The 19,342-nt window shown below is 40.9% G+C and overlaps 1 protein-coding gene across 1 annotated transcript in view; it reads left to right on the top strand.

Annotated features, from left to right (window-relative positions):
- Positions 1–12,608: 12,608 nt before the first annotated feature.
- Positions 12,609–19,342, top strand: part of BBS2 (Bardet-Biedl syndrome 2) — a 47,791-nt gene continuing 41,057 nt past the window's right edge. The window contains exon 1 of the mRNA XM_036750540.1: positions 12,609–13,003. Within this exon, the coding sequence (XP_036606435.1) occupies positions 12,887–13,003 (117 nt within the window). The 5' untranslated portion in view covers positions 12,609–12,886. The remainder of the gene's footprint in view (positions 13,004–19,342) is intronic.

Raw genomic sequence — 19,342 nt, 5'->3', positions numbered from 1 at the left:
GAGCAACATATGATTAAATAAAAACATGACTAGAAAAGGAGGTGGATAGGTCAAACCCTAAAAGTAAGAGGCAACAAAGACAGTTCCATGATGACATTGCTTTCCGTTGAAGATCATCTGGAAATAACGAGTGCTCCTCAATTCTGAGCTTCTCTTTTCAAAGGTGAGTAAACTTTGTAATAGGTAGTGAGGTCAATGTTTCATTGGTATCCATGCAATACCAAGAGAACCAGAAGAAGGCCCTGTGTGGATGATTTGTTGGAAGAAATAGACAAAGGTTACAGGATGAGATATAGATGGATCATGATCTTCACCATTAAAAAAGTAGCCACATCTGTGAGATCACAGATCCATTGAAATAGCAATGAAAAATACAAAAAGGTACAAAGAAATATGGAAAGACTCCCCCCAGTTCCTTTCTTCTTCCAAACTTTCCTATTACTGTTGAGGGCACTACCATCTTCCCAGTCACCGGGGCTTGCAACCTTAATGTCAAACTCCTTACTATATCTCAACCCCCATACCCAATCTGTCTCCAAGACTTCTTGATTTCCCCTTGTAATGTCTCTCCTATACACCCCCTTGTTTCCTCTGACCCTGCCCCCACCCTTGTACAGGCCCTCATCACCTCACACTGGACTACTGTAAAAGCCTGCTGATTGGTCTTCCTCTCACAAGTCTTTCCTCACTCCAGTCTATTCTCCACTCAGCTATCAAAGTGACTTTAATAAAGCATGGATTTGACCATGTCACTCTCTCATTCAGTAAATTTTACTGGCTCCCTAGCTCTCCGAGAGCAAACAAAATCCTCCGTTTCACATTAAAAGCACTTCATATATAGCCTGTCTCCCAATATCCCCCTCCCCTCAACCTTTCCAGTCTCCTTATATCTTATACTCCTCTCTTCCCCACACATTCTTCAATTCAGTGACTTTGGACTCCTTACTGTTCCTCAAAAAAAAACAAAACAAAAAAACAAAAAAAAACCCCACAACACTCTATTTCCTAACTCTAGGCATTTTCACTGATTATCCCCCTTGCTTGGAATGTTTTTCCATTCTCATTTCTGCCTACTGGTTTCCCTGGCTTTCCAGTCTTCCTTCCAGTTTTAATTTAAATCCTACCTTCTACAGGAAGCCTTTCACAATCCCTCTTAATTCTAGTGTCTCCCCTCTGTTAGTCACTTCCTATTATCCTGTGTATAGGATTGTACATGGCTATTTACAGGTTATTTTCCATATTAGGCTGTGAGCTCCCTGAGAGCAGGGACTATATCTTAGCACAATGTCTGGCACATGGTAAGCCCTTAATAAATTCTTGTTGATTGGCTGACTGATGAATTAATGCAGCCTGAAGAAGGCAAAATTGGAATGATACATACATTTTTAACATAAAAAAGTAATAACAAAGACAGCAACAAAATCTGGAAGAAAATAAAAAGAAAGAAAAGAGATCTGAAGGCAACATGGAAGCAAACAGGGCATTTTTGTTATTTGGTAAAGTTAATATACACATTTTAAATCAACTATAAATATTTTGAAGTTTATATATGATCATATTAAAACTTAAGTTGCTTATTTGAATGTTTCTGTTAATGGTTATTAAATTTAGTATTAAACTTTTTAAAACTAGTACATGCTAAGTTTCAATGGGGTAAGAGAAAAGGCTTCAGAGGCTCGTCTCCAACAGAGAATTCAATCATAGTAATCAAAAGACAGCCAAAATAGTCCATAAAAGCAACAAACAAGTTTATATTTGAAATTTGGATCTAAGTGACCTCACCTGCCTTTGAAGACCATCCAGAACTAAGTGTTCTCCAATTCTGAGCCTCTTCTTTTCCCATGAGTAATAAGGAACAGTGCCATCTTTGTTACTCAGACTTTTTGGAAGCACAGTATTGTGAGATTTTATTGTTGTCCTTTTATAATCTATCACGGTGCTTGTTTTTGTGACCATGGATTCAGACAATAGCTATAGAAATATATTTTAAAAACACGTGGAAAAGCATTTCTCCCTGTAGATCAGGAAATCTAATCTCGTAAGGCAGAAGTATTGTTCTTTGGGGCTTAGGACACTGCTCTGTCCACCATTAGTAAAACATATTTAAATCCAGGACTTCCTGGGGGCATGCTTATAAGTATTTAGTCCTTTTGACAATTCATTTAATTCAACAAACATGTATTAGGTCCTTACCATGTGCCAGCCAAGGCAGCTAGATGGCTCAATGGATAGAGAGCTGGCCCTGGAATCAGGAAGACCTGAGTTCAAATCCGACCTCAGACTTACTAGCTGTGTGATTCTGGGCAAGTCACTTAACCTCTATTTGCCTTAATCCATTGGAGAAGAATATGGCAAACCACTGCAGAATCTTTGCCAAGAAAATGCCACAGAAAGCTGAGTCAGACACGACTGAACAACAACAAAACGTGCCCATCATTGTGCTGGATGTTGGGGATACAGAGCAAATATGAAACTCCCTGCCCTTGAAGAACTCGTATCAAATTTATGCAGACAATAAATACAAAATATACAGAGTAAGACGGATATCCCTTACTCTTCAACCTCACTTAATGTAATTAGTAAGATACCTTATACCAGATATTTTTATCAGGTGAGACTGCCTCTTTAATTGAATAACAGAATGCATTAATTGATCAAAGTGTAAACAAAGACTAGACACTTCTATTGAATCAATTAATCACAAGCACAAACTAGGTACAAAGGCCTTAATTAATTTGGAAGAATTGAAGTTCTTTAAGTCATTGGATGAAATGAGGTGATGCAATATAGGAAGTGTATTAGGATTGGTTCATAGATTAGACATGCTTTGGGGCCTGCTTATTTTGGAGAAGGGATTGCAGAAGGAGACAGTCAATCAGGTCAGGTGGGTGGGTCCAGGGTGGGTGCTTTGAAGAGACATACCCTTGTATCTATATCAAAAGATCAACTGAATGGGAAAAGTGAGCCCAAAGGGAGTATTACCCCATCTCTCATTACCTACTCCCCCCTTAATCCCTTCCCATTATATATGTCTCCAGGACAGAGGGAGTATTAATAAACAATGCTTCTAGTTAGGATTTGAGAGAAGAAAAAGTAGGCATGCTGAGGAAAGGCAGCTGCAGGGACCATGACATCTTCTGGGCAGAGAAAAGTATAGCATTCATTCTTGGAACCCAGCAAAGAGCTATATCCCCAAGAGGATTCCACAGATGGAGAAAAGAACTTCCAATAATCAGAAACTCTTAGTTCCCCTTTTGCCATACTTGTTGGAAAGTTTATCCCAGATGTTGGGGAGGGGGAATGCTTTGTACCAACTTCTTCCCACCTTAGTAAAATCCTGTTTCTAAAAGCTACTTAACTCTGGCTGGATATTTGATCGTCAGTGGTGAGCACACTTGGTGGGGGCTTGGGAGCAACAGTCCTAGAAAAACCCTGGCCCCTCAATGTCACCCTTAGGTCCCTGAAGGGAGGGAGAAGTAGCCACCACACTCTGGGGCATTAGTGGGAGTTTAGAAAAGTAACCCTGAAGGGAGTGCTACGCTGTGGTAGCTTATATGGGATAGGACTAGAGAACCTCCCCAAACCAACTCTGGGGGTAGACGTAGTCATCTCCCCCTCAGAGAGGCAGAGCTACATATATGAAGTAAACACAAAACAATTTTCTTTTTTGATTGGGAGAACACTTAAAACTGGGAGGATCAGGAAAGGCCTTGAGTTGAAAGAGGCACTCGAGCTGTGCCTTGAAGGAAGCTAAGGATTCCAAGAGGTCAGAGGTGAGGTGGGAGAGCATTCCAGACATGGAGGACAGCCTATGCAAGGGCACATAGGTAGAAGATAGAATGTCATGTTCAGGGAACAACAATTTGGTTTGTATGGCTGGAAGGTACAGTATAACTGTCAAGTTAGTTGACCCTGAATAAACATGGATCAGATTCAGTCCCTAGGCTCTGTTACTAACTTTTCTCCTTACTGGCAGAAAGGTGTTTATAGGAAAGAAACTGCTGTCTCCTAATACTCTGCTTGGAACAGACTTACCAGCATGCCCTCTAGGCAGCAAAGGCTATACCTCAAGGGAACTATACTCAGGGGAGAGGGAAGGAGACTTGGCAATGATGAGGCCAAGGCCATCCTTAGATGCAGCTTCCTTGATACAGTGACAGAAATTACCATTAGGGAACTGCTTCACTTGGGTTAAGTCCGAGGAAGTAATGGAAAAAGGCTTGGGCTAGGAGTCAGAAGATCAGAACTCAAACCCTAGCTCTGTCATTTACTAACTGTGTGACCCAGGGAAAGTCTTAATTTTTCTAAGCCTTAGTTTCCAACTGTAAAGAGAGAGGGTTGGAATGGATGATCTGTAAGATCCTTTCCAGCTTGAGTAACTCCCCAGGAGGTCAAAATGTCCCTGGAGGAGGTAAAACATACATCAGTTGTTATCTGTGAACACTTGAGAATGAATTTGTTCAATCAGCTTGCCTAACAAGACCTAGAGCAGTAACTAGCCCAGGTACAAGGAAGCAGCCTATTAAAGTGAAATAACCTTGGACTGGGAGTCAGGAGATCTCAATTCCAGTCCTGGTCCTGCCAGTGATTGTCTCAGTGACTTTACTTCTCTGAGCCTCATTTCACTTATCTGTGAAATGAAAATTTTGAATCAAGTAATTGTTAAGATTCTTTCCTTCCTCTTACACACCAAGATTATATGTTTGACAGTCGATTTTTATTCAGATAGGGCCAGAATATGGGCCATTGCTGAAGAGGGCAAGCCTGTGTAAGTCACTGCAGTTTTGTGAGGAGGGAGGGAAGAAAGAAAGAGAAGGGAATAGCAACAGAGAAGCATCAGAGTACTCAGTACCTGGTGGGATGATATCCAGAAGTGAAGAGAGGGGAAGACAGAGAAATTAAATTGTTAGTACTCTCCCTCCCCCTACCTCAATACCTTGCATTGAACTACTTTGTATATATTTGCATTTATTCATATGATATTTATGCTGTATACATTTGTACCCCTTACTAGCCCCTTGGCAGGAGGAAAGATACACAAGAAGTGAAGCCTTTCAAGATATTGAGATTATACAATTAGAAGAGACACTTGACCAAGTTGGGCTGATTTTGAGTGATTTATCACTGCATTTAGAGAACAGTCTCCAGGAGGAAGGGAGATATGAAAGGGGGAAAGGACTTGGATTTTGTAATCTTCTGGGAGTGATTGCTGAGGAATTTACATTCTGGGGAAATGCATACATTTTTTTTTTATAATGATACATGTTCTACCATTAACATCTACTCTATGCCTCATAGTAGCATTGAGGTAATTCTGGTTTATTGAAGGTTATCTCAGGGAACCCTAGCTCTGACAGGTTCTACCATGCTGCAAAGGCTTCAGAAATGATCATACCAATGGATCAAGCCTGTCTTCCAAGGACCAATTTAGTTAAGATATAAGATGCTTATCACCAATAGGCTGGCCATTTGGGGATGAATGTTTTGACCATGGCAATGCACAAAACACAGAGAATGGCTCTTGGACCTGTGCATGCCCATTCTGCTTCTGTAGTGATGGTGGCAGAGGCAGAAAAGGGGGCAGAGAGGTTGCTAAGAATCACACTGCTTTTAGTCATCTACCCCTCAGAGAGGTGGAGCTACATATATGAAGTAAACACAAAATAATTTTCTTTTTTGATTGGGGGAACACTCACAACTGGGAGGATCAGGAAAGGCCTTGAGTTGAAAGAGGCACTTGAGCTGTGCCTTGAAGGAAGCTAAGGATTCCAAGAGGTCAGAGGTAAGGCGGGAGAAGTGCTGTGAGCTCTTAGAGAAGTAGGGGTATCATTTGGGGCATGGCATAGAAGTAAGTGTTTTGTGATGGGTCTAACGGTATGTGAAGTTTGGGGAGTTTGAAGTGGGGAGGAACAATGGGGCAGTCTGAGGTGGGTATGAACAGGGAAGAAGGCATGAGGGATTTTAGAAATAGGAGAGGATAATAGGGTTGGAGGTACAGGAAAGACTAGGAGGATAGTAAAGTGGTGAAGCTTCAAGAATATAAGTGTGGGAGCTTGAGGGCAGTGTGACATATAGTGAATGTATTGTTAAAGGGATGATCGAGAAATGTCTAGTACAGGAAGCAATGATCACAAAAAGCCATCATGGTTGTCACATCAGACTAACCTTATTTCCTTTCTTGACAGAGTTACAAGACTGTTAGATCAGGAAAATGCTATGGATACAGTTTACCTAGATTTCAGCAAAGTATTTGCAAAAGTATTTCATAGGATTTATCTTATGGAGATGAAGACATGTAGGTTAGAAAATAGTAAGATTAGGTAAATTCAAGTGAATCTCAAAAAGTTGTCTTTTTAAAAAACATTTTATTTTTTTCAATTACATGTGAAATAATTTTTAACATTTTAAAAAAAATGTTGAGTTCCAAATTATTTCCCTCTCTACTCTTCCCTCCCCCTCCCTGAGTAAGCAATTTGATAAAGGTTATGCATGTGCAATCATGCAAAACATATTTCCATATTAGTAATGTTGTAAAAGAGAACACAGACCAAAAAAAAATCATTAAAAAATAGAGTGAAAAATAGTATGATTCAATCTGCATTCAGACTTCAGTTCTTTCTCTGGAGGTAGATAGAATTTTTCATCATGAGTCCTTTGGAATTGACTTAGATCACTGTATTGCTGAGAATAGCTAAGTCATTTGTAGTTGATCATCATACAATATCACTATTATTGTGTGTACATTGTTCTCCGGGTTCTGTGATTTTACTTTACATCAGTTCATGTAAGTCTTTCCAGGTTTTTCTGAAATTTGCCGGCTCATCATTCTTATAGCATAATAATATTCCATTACAATCATATACTACAACTTGTTTAGCTATTCCCCAATTGAGGGGCATCCCCTCAATTTCAAATTCTTTGGAAAAAGAGCTCCTATAAATATTTTTTGTACAAATAGGTCCTTTCCCTTTTTTATGATCTCTTTGGGATACAGACCTAGAAGTGGTATTGCTGGGTCAAAGGGCATGTACAGTTTTATAGCCCTTTGGGCATAGTTCCAAATTGTTCTCCAGAATGGTTGGATCAGTTCACAACTCTACCAACAGTGCATTAGTGTTCCAATTTTCCCTCCAGCATTTATCATTTTCCTGTTCTGTCACATTAGCCAATTTGATAGGTGTGAGGTGGTACCACAGAGTTGTTTTAATTTGCATTTCTCTAACCAATAGTAATTTACAGCATTTTTCATATGACTATAGGTAGCTTGATTTCAGTGTTTGTTCATATCCTTTGATCACTTATCAATTGGGGAATGACTTCTATTCTTATAAATTTGACTTAGTTCTCCATATATTTGAGAAATGAGGTCTTTATCAGACATTCATTGTAAATTTTTTCCCCAGGTTTCTGTTTTTCTTCTAATCTTGGTTGCATTGGTTTTGTTTGTGCAAAAGCCTTTTAATTTAGTATAATCAAAATTATCCATTTTACATTTCATAATACTCTCTATTTCTTGTTTGGCCCTAAATTCTACCCTTATTCATAGGTTGGATAAGTAAACTATTCCATGTTCCCCTAATTTGCCTATGATATCATCTTTTATGTCTAAATCATGTACCCATTTTGACCTTATCTTGGCATATGGTGAAAGCTGTTGGTCTATACCTAGTTTCTGCCATACCATTTTCAAATAGTTTTTGTGAAATAGTGAATTCTTGTCCCAAAAGCTTGGGTCTTTGGGTTTATCAAACACTAGATTACTATGGTCATTTACTACTGTGCCTTGTGTACCTTATCTATTCCATTGATCCATCACTCTATTTCTTAGCCAGTACCAGACTGCTTTGATGATCACTGCTTAATAATAAAATTTGATATCTGATATGGCTAGGCCACCTTCCTTCACATTTACCCCCCATTAATTCCCTTGATATTCTTGACCTTTTGTTTTTCCAGATGAATTTTATTATTTTTTCTAGCTCTACAAAATAATAATGGGCATATTAATATATTGATCAATATAAATGTATTGATAATGGCATTGTTTCTTCATCCCTGATCTTATTGGAAAGGCTATTATCTCATCCCCATTAAAGATAATGCTTACTTGGGGGGTGGAGCCAAGATGGCGGAGTAGAGGCAGGGACTTACATGAGCTCTCCCCCAAACCCCTCCAAATACCTATGGAAGATGACTCTGAATAAGTGCTAGAGCTGCAGAGCCCACAGGGTGACAGAGTGAAACAAATTTCCAGTCCTTGACAACCTGGAAGGTCAACAAGAAAGGCCTCTCACACACTGGGTTGGGAGTGAAGCACAGCCCAGCACCAGCATGGATGAGGCTGGAGCAAGCCTCAGGGGACTGAATCACTCATACCACAAACACCAGGGACAATGTGGAAGATCAGCAGGAAAACTCTGTCACACCTGGGTGACAGAGGAGCCCTGTCTGGCCCCCAGCCCCAGGGTGGTGGAGGTGGTGGCTGTGGTGGCAGTAGCAGCAGTGGCTGCTTCTGGAACTCCAGGCCCACAGTGGGGGAATCAAGCAAGCGATCAGAGGGGGGATTGCAGGGATCTCTTTACTGGTACTGAGGCAGGATTCTCTTGCTTTGCCCTGCTTGGATCTGGGTTGCAGTCCTGGGTGACAGTCCTGGGGTGAGGAGGATCGCTGGCATGGCAGAACTTGTGGAGGCTGTGGAGAGGGCATCCTCTGTGCTTGAGGTCACTCATAGACCAGAGTACAGGCCAGGAGAGGAGTAAAAATCCTCTCCATGGATCATACTACCTCAGAAGAACTGAAAATTTACAGGTGCCTAGAAGTATCTCTGAAAACAGCTGCTCAAAACCCCTGAAGCTTCGGACAGCACACTCTCCACTCTGGAAGCAGAGTCCTACCTTGACAAAGAGCTCAAAAGTCAAGTAATTGGCTGGGAAAATGAGCAAACAGCAGAAAAAAATAAGACTATAGAATCTTTTTTTCGTGACAAAGAAGATCAAAACATACAACCAGAAGAAAACAACAAAGTCAAAGCTCCTACATCAAAAGCCTCTAAGATAAATATGAATTGGTCACAGGCAAAGGAAGAGCTCAAAAAGGATATTGAAAATTAAGTAAGAGAAGTAGAGGAAAAATTGGGAAGAGAAATGAGAGTGATGAAGAAAATCATGAAAAACGAGTCAACAGCTTGCTAAAGGAGACCCAAAAAAATGCTGAAGAAAATAACACCTTAAAAAATAGACTAACCCAAATGGCAGAAGAGGTGCAAAAAGCCAATGAGGAGAAGAATGCCTTAAAAAGCAGAATTGGCCAAATGGAAAAGGAGGTCCAAAAACTTACTGAAGAAAATAATTTCTTAAAAATTAGAATGGAGCAAATGGAAGCTAAGGACTTTATGAGAAATCAGGAAATCATAAAACAAAGCCAAAAGAATGAAAAATAGAAGACAATATGAAATATCTCATTGGGAAAACCACAGACCTGGAAAATAGATCCAGGAGAGATAATTTAAAACTTAGTGGACTACCTGAAAGCCATAATCAAAAAAGAGCCTAGATATCATCTTTCAAGAAATTATCAAGGAGAACTGCCCTGATATTCTAGAACCAGAGGGTAAAATAGAATTTGAAAGAATCCACTATTTGCCTCTTGAAAAAGATATCAAAAGGAAAACTCCTTGAAATATTGTAACCAAATTCCAGAGTTCCCAGGTCAAGGAAAAAATATTACAAGCAGCCAGAAAGAAACAATTTGAGTATTGTGGAAACACAATCAGGATAACATAAAATCTAGCAGCTTTTACATTAAAGGATTGGAGGGCTTGGAATATGATATTCTGGAGGTCAAAGGAGCTAGGATTAAAACCAAGAATCCCCTACCAAGCAAAACTGAGTATAATATTTCAGGGGAAAAAATGGTCATTCAATAAAACAGAGGACTTTCGAGCATTCTTGATGAAAAGACCAGAGCTGAATAGAAAATTTGACTTTCAAATATAACACACAAGAGAAGCATGAAAAGATAAACAGGAAAGAAAAATTATAAAGGACTTATTAAAGTTGAGCTGTTTGCATTCCTACATGGAAAGATTATATTTGTAACTCATGAGACCTTTCTCAGTCTTAGAGTAGTTGGAGGGAATATATATGAATGTGTATATGTGGCACAGGATGAGTTGAATATGAAGGAATGATAAATAAAAAATAAAATTAAGGGGTAAGAGAGTAATATATTGGGAGAGGAAGAAAGGGAGAGATGGAATCAGGTAAATTATCTCACATAAAAGAGGCAAGAAAAAGCTGTTACAATGGAGGGGAAGAGGTGAAAGGGAATGAATGAACCTTACTCTTATCAGATTTGGCTTAAGGAGGGAATAACATACCCACTCAATTGGGAAAGTAGGGGGTAAGGGGATAAGGGGGAGGATGATAGGAGGGCAGACTAGGGGAGAGGGTAGTCAGAAGCAAACACTTTTGAAAAGGGACAGGGTCAAAGGAGAAAACAGAATAAATGGGGGGTGAGATAGGTTGGAGGGAAATATAGCTAGTCTTTCACAACATGACTATTACGGAAGTGTTTTGAATAATTACACATATATAACCTATATCAAATTGCTTGCCTTCTCAATAAAGGTGGGTGGGGAGGGAAGAAGGGAGAGAATTTGGAACTCAAAGCTTTAAAAACAAATGTTAAAAATTGTTTTTACAGGCACCTGGGAAATAAGATACGCAGGCAGTGGGGTACAGAAATCTATCTCACCTTACAACAAAGTAAGGAGGAAGGGAATAAGAATGGGGGGTGATAGAAGGAAGGGCAGACTAGGGAAAGGGATAATCAGAATGTATGCCATCTTGGGGTGGGGGGAGGGGAGGAATGGGGAGAAAATTTGGAACTCAAAATCTTGTGGAAATGGAGGTTGGAAAATAAAAATAAATTAATTAATTTTAAAAAAAAGACAATGCTTGCTAATGGTTTTAGATAAATACTACTTATGACTTTAAGGAAAGCTCTTTTTATTCAGTTGAAGTAAAAAAAATCAGGTGTAGCAATCACAATCTCAGAAAAAGCAAAAGCAAAAATAGATCTAATTAAAAGAGATAAGGAAGGAAGATACTGTAAACAATGAAGTAATGTCAATACCAAACATTAGAGAAGATACTCCCAAACCTAGGTGCCCCTTAGGGTGAGATGTAGTTGGACTGCCTGGGAGAATGAGCCAGAGAGCCTTCTTGCTACACAAAGATGAAATATAGTAGGAATAGAGTTCATATCCTTGTTAAAGTCTCACTTCTTGAACTTAGATTCAAAATGTCAACTTCACAAAGAAAAAATAGGGGAGTCCTGGTTATAGTGGTTTATGTAAAACAGATGTGGAGATTATAGTGGACTGACTACTCTCAGTGCAAGTGTATCCATGTTTAGACCGCACTCTAATGCTGTGTCTTAACTACTATCCCCAACTGTTTTTGTCCCAACTAAAGAAAAAAAAAACCAACTAACCACAGCTTTCCTTTTTTTTTTTTTTTTTCTGGTCAGACAACAGCTGCAGTATTATGTTGAGTTTTGAATAAGCCGTAGAGTATCCTGGTCAGGACAGCAAGGGTTCTAGAGATCATGCCATGTCAGAACAAGCTGAAAGAACCGTACATATTACTTAGGCAGTACATATGTTTAAACAAATCTAGCTGTCTTCAAGCATTTGAGAGGAATTAGACTGTAGTCTGCTTGCACACAGAGGTTATAACCAGGAGCAGCAGGTAGAAGTTGCGAAGGATATCTTTGGCATTTCTTAAGTTCTTAACCTAAGTTTGTGCACTTTAAGAAAAATTTAAATATTTTGATAACTGTTTCAATATGATTGGTTCCTTTCGTAATCCTATTTATTTCATTTTATGCATGTAAAAAATGATTCTTAGGAGTCCATATGCTTCACCAGACTTGCAGAAGAGTGCACTATACACACACACACAAGATAAAGAACACTGATCTTAGAGATAAGTGAGGAAGAAACTTCCTAACAGTCAGAACTGTCCAGAAGTGTAATGGGTTGCCTTGGAAAGCAGTGTAGTCATGGGTCGTTATCAGATGGCTCTGGGGTTGCTTCCCGCTCAGGTTCTATACGATTCGAAGGAGATTCTGGGGTGAGCAGTAAGAAAAGTATGTGGGTGTGGGGACAGACCCTGAGGTGAAAACTCTGAGGTGTGCATGTGGAAATTCTCCTCCTCCCCACCCCGCAGCTCCTACGGTAGAGCCAGACTGAGGGGGGTGGGTCTCCTCCTCGAAGGGCAGTCAGTGTGGTGACACAGAGTTCGACTGCCTGGCACCTAGAGGGGAGGTGGGAAGACCAGGGCGGGATAGACTAGAGAAATTCCGGCTCCGGGGGGAGCGAAGATGACGTAAAGGTGGCAATAACGTCGACGTAAAGCAGCAGTCCAAGAAGCAGAGAAGGGGGCGGGGCTGAGGCAGAGGAAGGGGTGGAGCAGAACAAGGCTAAGGGGTGGGGCTAAAGCAGAGGCCGACGCACGATAGAAGTGGGAGGAGGGCTGATGCAGAACGGAAAAGAACAAAACGGAAGGGGCGGGGCTTAAGCTGAGCAAAAGGAGGCGGAAGTAGAGGAAGAGCAGAAAGGAAGGGGGCGGGGCAAAGTAGAGGCGGAAGCGTGGCAGGTCAGAAGTGGAGGCGGGGTTGAGAGGGAAGTGAGGCGGGGCTAATCCCAAAGGGAGAGGCGGGGCTAGGTCGTGATTGAGGCTGCGGGAGGAATAGCGGGGTCGGGCCCGCGCTATTTCCTGCGGGTGGCGGAGCCTCCGAGTCTGGCCCGGTTCAGTCACCTTCTGGTCCCATTCCGCGGGCGAGCTCCTCTGGGGCCGGAGGAGCGGCTGCCGGTGCTATCATGCTGCTGCCAGTGTTCACTCTGAAGCTGCGCCACAAAATCAGCCCCCGAATGGTGGCTGTGGGTCGCTACGATGGGACCCACACGTGCCTGGCGGCCGCCACCCAAGCTGGCAAGGTAAAGGGGTCCAACCTCCCGCGGGCCCACGGCAGCCTCTTCGGGAGGCGGGAGGATGCGCACCCCTCCTCTTCTTCCCAGCCCCCCTGCTCCTCCCCTTTGCGTTTCTCCCCGCCCCATCCTCCCCAGCGAGGGTTGCCAGGCAACCGCAGCCACCGTGGTGTAGAGCGGAAGGGCTCTCACTATTATAATTATTAATAATAATCTTCCAGCGAACATCTGTCTCCATTGCTCACTGCCCCCTCGCTTTCCCCCACCATATGCTTGATATATGTTGTTATATAATACCTGCATATATTATATAATACACATATATAAATAACATATCATTACTTGAATATTTCAGGGATTCAAGATTTCCACTTTATGGGTGTTCATCCTAGGGGAAAGATCCTTAGAGTAAGAGGACCTGGCTTTGAATACCATCTCTGTTACTTGAAAACTGAATGACCTTGGTTGGGCAGGTTACCTGGGCCTGTGTTTCCATTCGGTAAAATGAAGGATGAGCTTAATGATATTCCAGATCTTTTCCAGTTTGAAATCCTTTCCCCTAGGTATATTGCCTTCCATGATATAAAACTTCATTTTGAAGAGTTGCTGTGTCCCAAAATTGCCCCCCTTGCCGCTATCCTGATGCAAAACCTCCTTGACTACAGTTAGAGGGACCTCAGACAATAGACAAGTTGGTCACTAGTCCTCCACCAAAGTTGCAGTTTGATTATTGCTAATACTGATATTTCAGTATTTCATAGAATCTTAGGATTTAGATATGGAAGGGACCTTAGAGATTGTATAGTCGGTGCAGGAGCTTCATTTCCCTGAGGAGGAAACTGAGGCCCAGAGAAGTGATTTGTCTGAGGCCACCCAGGTTAGAGGGGGCAGTCCAGTGGATAGAGCCCCAGGGTCAGGAGTCAGGAAGATTCCTCTTCCTGAGTTCAGATTTGGCCTCAGACACCTACTATCTCTGTGACCCTGGGCAAGTTGCTTAGCCCTGTTTGCCTCAGTTTCCTCATCTGTAAAATGATCTGGAGAAGGAAATGTGAAACTGCTGCAGTATCTTTGCCAAGAAAACCCGAAAAGGAGTCACGAAGAGTTGGACACAACTGAAAAATTACTAAAACATCACCACCAAATAGGTTAGAATCTGCTGAGCCAGGATCTGACCAGGTCCACTAATTCTTAATTCTAAGCTCAATACTTTTTCCACTGCACCTGCCTGCAGGTATCAATTCACTCCAATATGATTTAGTTAAATTAGTATTTATTAAGTACTGCCTGTGTGCCAGGCACTGTGCTTCGGTTATATAGCATGCAAACTAGGCGTGACCATTCTTGTTGAGAATAAGGCTGTAAAGCACTAAAGCCATGTTTATATATATATATACACATATATTTTAAGGGATATTCTTTGCATTCACATCTTTGGAACTCATTCATATAGTTCTTTCAAAAGAAATCTTTCCAAAAATCTTTTCATATCTAATATGTTGTCTCAGTCTTCTTCTCACCCGTGATGTTGACAGATCAGGGGTTATTATCGTACTCATTTTGTGGATGAGGAAGTTTAAGTCAGGAGAGAGTGAAATGATTTGGCTCCAGTCACAAAGTAAGTTAAATGGTAGAGAAGGCACTGGAATCTAGATCTTCACTTTTGGGCTTCTGACATTAATAGTTTGATTCTATCCTTTACAAATTATATCACAGGTAAAGTGAAATATAGAGTTGAGGAATAATTCAATTCAACAGGCACTTTGACTGTGTGCTAGGGAAATCAGGAAAGGTGTCCTTAGAGAGAGGGAAGGCAATAAGCATTTATATAGCCCCTACTGTGTGCCAGTCACCATGCTAAGTGCTTTTTACTGTGAAGTAGGTGTTATTATGATCCCCATTTTATGGTTGGGGCAAACAGAGGCCAAGTGGCTTACCCAGGGTCACATAGTAAGTATCTGAGGCTGAATTTGAACTGAGGTATTCCGGATTCTAGCCTTAGCACTCTATCTACTTCACCACCAGCTGCCTCTGTAGGAAATGGTACTTGAATTAAGGCTTGAAGATAACTAGAGATCTGAAGAAGCAGAGGTGAAAGAAAGCATGGAGGTAGGAGGTGGAATGTTGGGTATGGGAAGCAGTGAGTAGGCTGGTTTGGGTGACATGTAACATCACAGGGAATAATGTGAGATGTTTGGAAAGATAGACAGGAGGTGGTGCAATGGATAGGGCACTGGGCTTTGAGTGAAGAAGACTTGGCTTCTAATCTTGCCTCACATACTAGATGACCTTGGGCAAGTCATTTAACCTCACCTATAAAATGAAGTGGTTGGACTTGCTGGCCTCTAAGGCTCTTCCAGCCATAAAACTATGATTTTTCAATCCCCAGAGGAATTTGTATTTTATCCCAGAGGCTGTAGAGAGCCATTGAAATTTCTTGAACAGAGGAATGACATAGTCAGGACCATACTTTAGAAATAGTAATTTTGTGGCTTTAGGTAGAGTAGGTTGCAGAGTGGATAGATTGTATCCAGTGAGAACAATTAAGAGGCTCTTGCAGTAGTCCATGTGACAAATATGCTGCTGGGATAGAGTGAACTGAGACTTGGCAACGGATAGGATGTTGGGGGTGAGGGAGATGGAAGAATTAAGGATCATTCCAAGGTTGCAAACGTGAGTAACTTGGGACAATGGTGGTTCTCCAGAAATTAATAAGAGTGTTTCCTTTGGGAAGGACAGTACTGAGTTCAATTTTGGACATGTTGAGTTTGAGATAACATTACAGGACCGGAACTGAGGATTTTCTTAAGATATCTTTAAAGAAATAAAATTTCTTTGAGAAGAAAATGATGCTTCAGGCCTGACTTCCAGTACTTGAATATTTTCTACAATCACTTTTGCCAGATAACTGGTTAACTTTTTATTTAGTCAAAATGTGAAGCATCCAAACTGAACTGACTTAAACCATAATCCTAATGATAAAGTAAACTAATTTGGATTGCTGATTTTTGCTTCTTTTTTTTTTCTTTTTTTAAAATTTATTTAATACATTTAGTTTTCAGCATTGACTTTCACAAGAGTTTGAATTACAGATTTTCTCCCCATTTCTATCCTCCTGCCCACTCCAAGATGGCGTATATTCTGGTTGCCCCGTTCCTCAGTCAGCCCTCTCTTCTGTCACCCCACTCCTCTCCCATCCGCTTTTCCCTTCCTTTCTTGTAGGGCAAGATAAATTTCTATGCCCCATTGCCTGTGTATCTTATTTCCTAGTTGCATGCAAAAAACTTTTTTGTTTTTGTTTTTGAACATCTGTTTTTAAAACTTTGAGTTCCAAATTCTCTCCCCTTTTCCCTCCCCACCCACCCTCCCTAAGAAGGCAAGCAATTCAACATAGGCCACATGTGTATCATTATGTAAAACCCTTTCACAATACTCATGTTGTGAAAGACTAACTATATTTTGCTCCTTCCTAACCTATTCCCCTTTATTCAGTTTTCTCCCTTGATCCTGTTCCTTTTCAAAAATGTTTGTTTTTGGTTACCTCCTCCCCCTATCTGCCCTCCCTTCTATCATCCCCCCTTTTTTAAATCTTCTTCCTTCTTCTTTCCTGTGGGGTAAGATACCCAATTGAGTGTGTATGGTATTCCCTCCTCAGGTCAAATCCGATGAGAGCAAGATTCACTCATTCCCCCTCACCTGCCCCCTCTTCCCTTCCTACAGAACTGCTTTTTCTTGCCACTTTATGCGAGATCATTTACCCCATTCTATCTCTCCCTTTCTCCCTCTCTCCATATATTCCTCTCTCATCCCTTAATTTGATTTGATGTTTTTAGATATCATCCCTTCATACTCAACTCACCCTGTGCCCTCTGTCTACATGTATATATATATATATACACACATACACATGCATATATACATACATACATACAAATATATATATATGTACATACACACACACATATAGATACATATTCCCTTCAGCCACCCTAATACATGAGTCATACACATCATCTTTCCATGTAGGAATGTAAACAAAACAGTTCAAACTTGGTAAGTACCTTGTGATTTCTTTTTCTTGTTTACCTTTTTTAATTTTTTTTAATTTAAATTTATTTATTTAACATATTTGGTTTTCAGCATTGATTTTCACAACAGTTTGAATTACAAATTTTCTCCCCATTTCTACCCTCCCCCCCACTCCAAGATGGCATATATTCTGGTTGCCCTGTTCCCTAGTCAGCCTTCCCCTCTATCACTCCCCTCCCCTCTCATCCCCTTTTCCCTTCCTTTCTTGTAGGGCAAGATAAATTTCTACACCCCATTGCCTGTGTATTTGTTTACCTTTTAATGCTTCTCTTGATTCTTGTGTTTGAAAGTCAAATTTTCTATTCAGCTCTGGTCTTTTCACTGAGAAAGCTTGAAAGTCCTCTATTTTTATTGAAAGTCCATATTTTGCCTTGGAGCATGATACTGAGTTTTGCTGGGTAGGTGATTCTTGGTTTTAATCCTAGCTCCACTGAATTTCAGAATATCGTATTCCAAGCCCTTCGATCTCTTAATGTAGAAGCGGCCAGATCTTGTGTTATTCTGATTGTGTTTCCACAGTACTCAAATTTTTTCTTTCTGGCTGCTTGCAGTATTTTCTCCTTGATCTGGGAGCTCTGGAATTTGGCGACAATATTCCTAGGAGTTTTCTTTTTGGAAACTTTTTGAGGAGGCAATCTGTGGATTCTTTCAATTTCAATTTTACCCTTTGGATCTAGAATATCAGGGCAGTTCTCCTTGATAATTTCTTGAAAGATGATATCTAGGCTCTTTTTTTGATCATGGCTTTCAGGTAGTCCAATAATTTTGAAATTCTCTCTCCTGGATCTATTTTCCAGGTCAGTGGTTTTTCCAATGAGATACTTCATTATCGTCTTCCACATTTTCATTCCTTTGGTTCTGTTTTATAATATCTTGATTTCTCACAAAGTCACTAGCTTCCACTTGCTCCAATCTAATTCAAGGTAGTATTTTCTTCAGTGATCTTTTGGACCTCCTTTTCCATTTGGGTAATTCTGCCTTTCAAGACATTCTTCTCCTCATTGGCTTTTTGGAGCTCTTTTGCCATTTGAGTTAGTCTATTTTTTAAGGTGTTGTTTTCTTCAGTATTTTTTTCAGTATTTTTTTGGGTCTCCTTTAGCAAGTCATTGACTTGTTTTTCATGGTTTTCTCTCATCATTCTCATTTCTCTTCCCAATTTTTCCTCTACTTCTCTAACTTGTTTTTCCAAATCCTTTTTGAGCTCTTCCATGGCCTGAGGCCAGTTCATGTTTTTTCTTGGAGGCTTTTGATGTAAGCTCTTTGACTTTGTTGACTTCTTCTGGCTGTATATTTTGGTCTTCTTTGTCACCAAAGAAAGATTCCAAAGTCTGAGACTGAATCTGAGTGCGTTTTCGCTGCCTGGCCATGTTCCCAGTCAACTTACTTGACCCTTGAGTTTTTTGTCGGGATATGACTGCTTGTAGGGTAAAGAGTACTTTGTTCTAAGCTTGAGGGGATGCAGCTGTTGTTTTCAGAGCTATTTCTATACAGCCAGCTCTGCCACCCCAGCACTCCTTCTTCCCCAAGAACTGCCAACCCGGACTGGACTCAGATCTTAAGCAGGCTGTGCACTCCTGCTCTGATCTGCCACTTAATTCCTCCCACCAGGTGGGCCTGGGGCCAAAAGCAACTGCAACTGTAGTTCTGTGGCTGTACTGCCTCTGCTGCTCCCTGGGTGGTGGCCAAACTGCGAACTCCTTTCATTCCCTGCAGCTTTCCCCACTAACCTTCTCTGTTGTCTTTGGTGTTTGTGGGTTGTGGTAACTGCCACAGCTCACTGATTCAGGGCGCTAGGGCCTGTTCCACCCAGTTCCTGATCTGGTTGGTCCTGCTGCCACCTATGCTGGGCTCCGCTTCCCTCCGCTCCCAGCTCCATGCGCTTACCCAGCGACCATCCAGGCTGTCCTGGGCTGGAGCCCTGCTTCCCTCTGATATTTTGTGGGTTCTGCAGTTCTAGAATTTGTTCAGAGCCATTTTTTTAGGTTTTTGGAGGGACATGATGGGGAGCTCACGCAAGTCCCTGCTTTCTAGCTGCCATCTTGGCTCTGCCCCCAATTTTTAATTCTTTTTCAGGTATCAATGACATAATTTCTTGGTAGAGATCTGGCTTTAGAGTTCTTTTGTTGATTGCACCTTTGTAACTTGGAAAATAAATCAGAGAAATTTAAATAAATAGATGTTTGTAGCTTTCTGTCTATTTAAATTTGCAGAAACAGTTCTATTTTAAAGCCAAGGTAAATAATTAAAGTCATTCATTTCAGT

Source organism: Trichosurus vulpecula, chromosome 3 (genome assembly GCF_011100635.1).
Source record: "Trichosurus vulpecula isolate mTriVul1 chromosome 3, mTriVul1.pri, whole genome shotgun sequence".
NCBI lineage: Eukaryota > Metazoa > Chordata > Mammalia > Diprotodontia > Phalangeridae > Trichosurus > Trichosurus vulpecula.
This window is presented reverse-complemented; position numbering and strand designations above follow the sequence as displayed.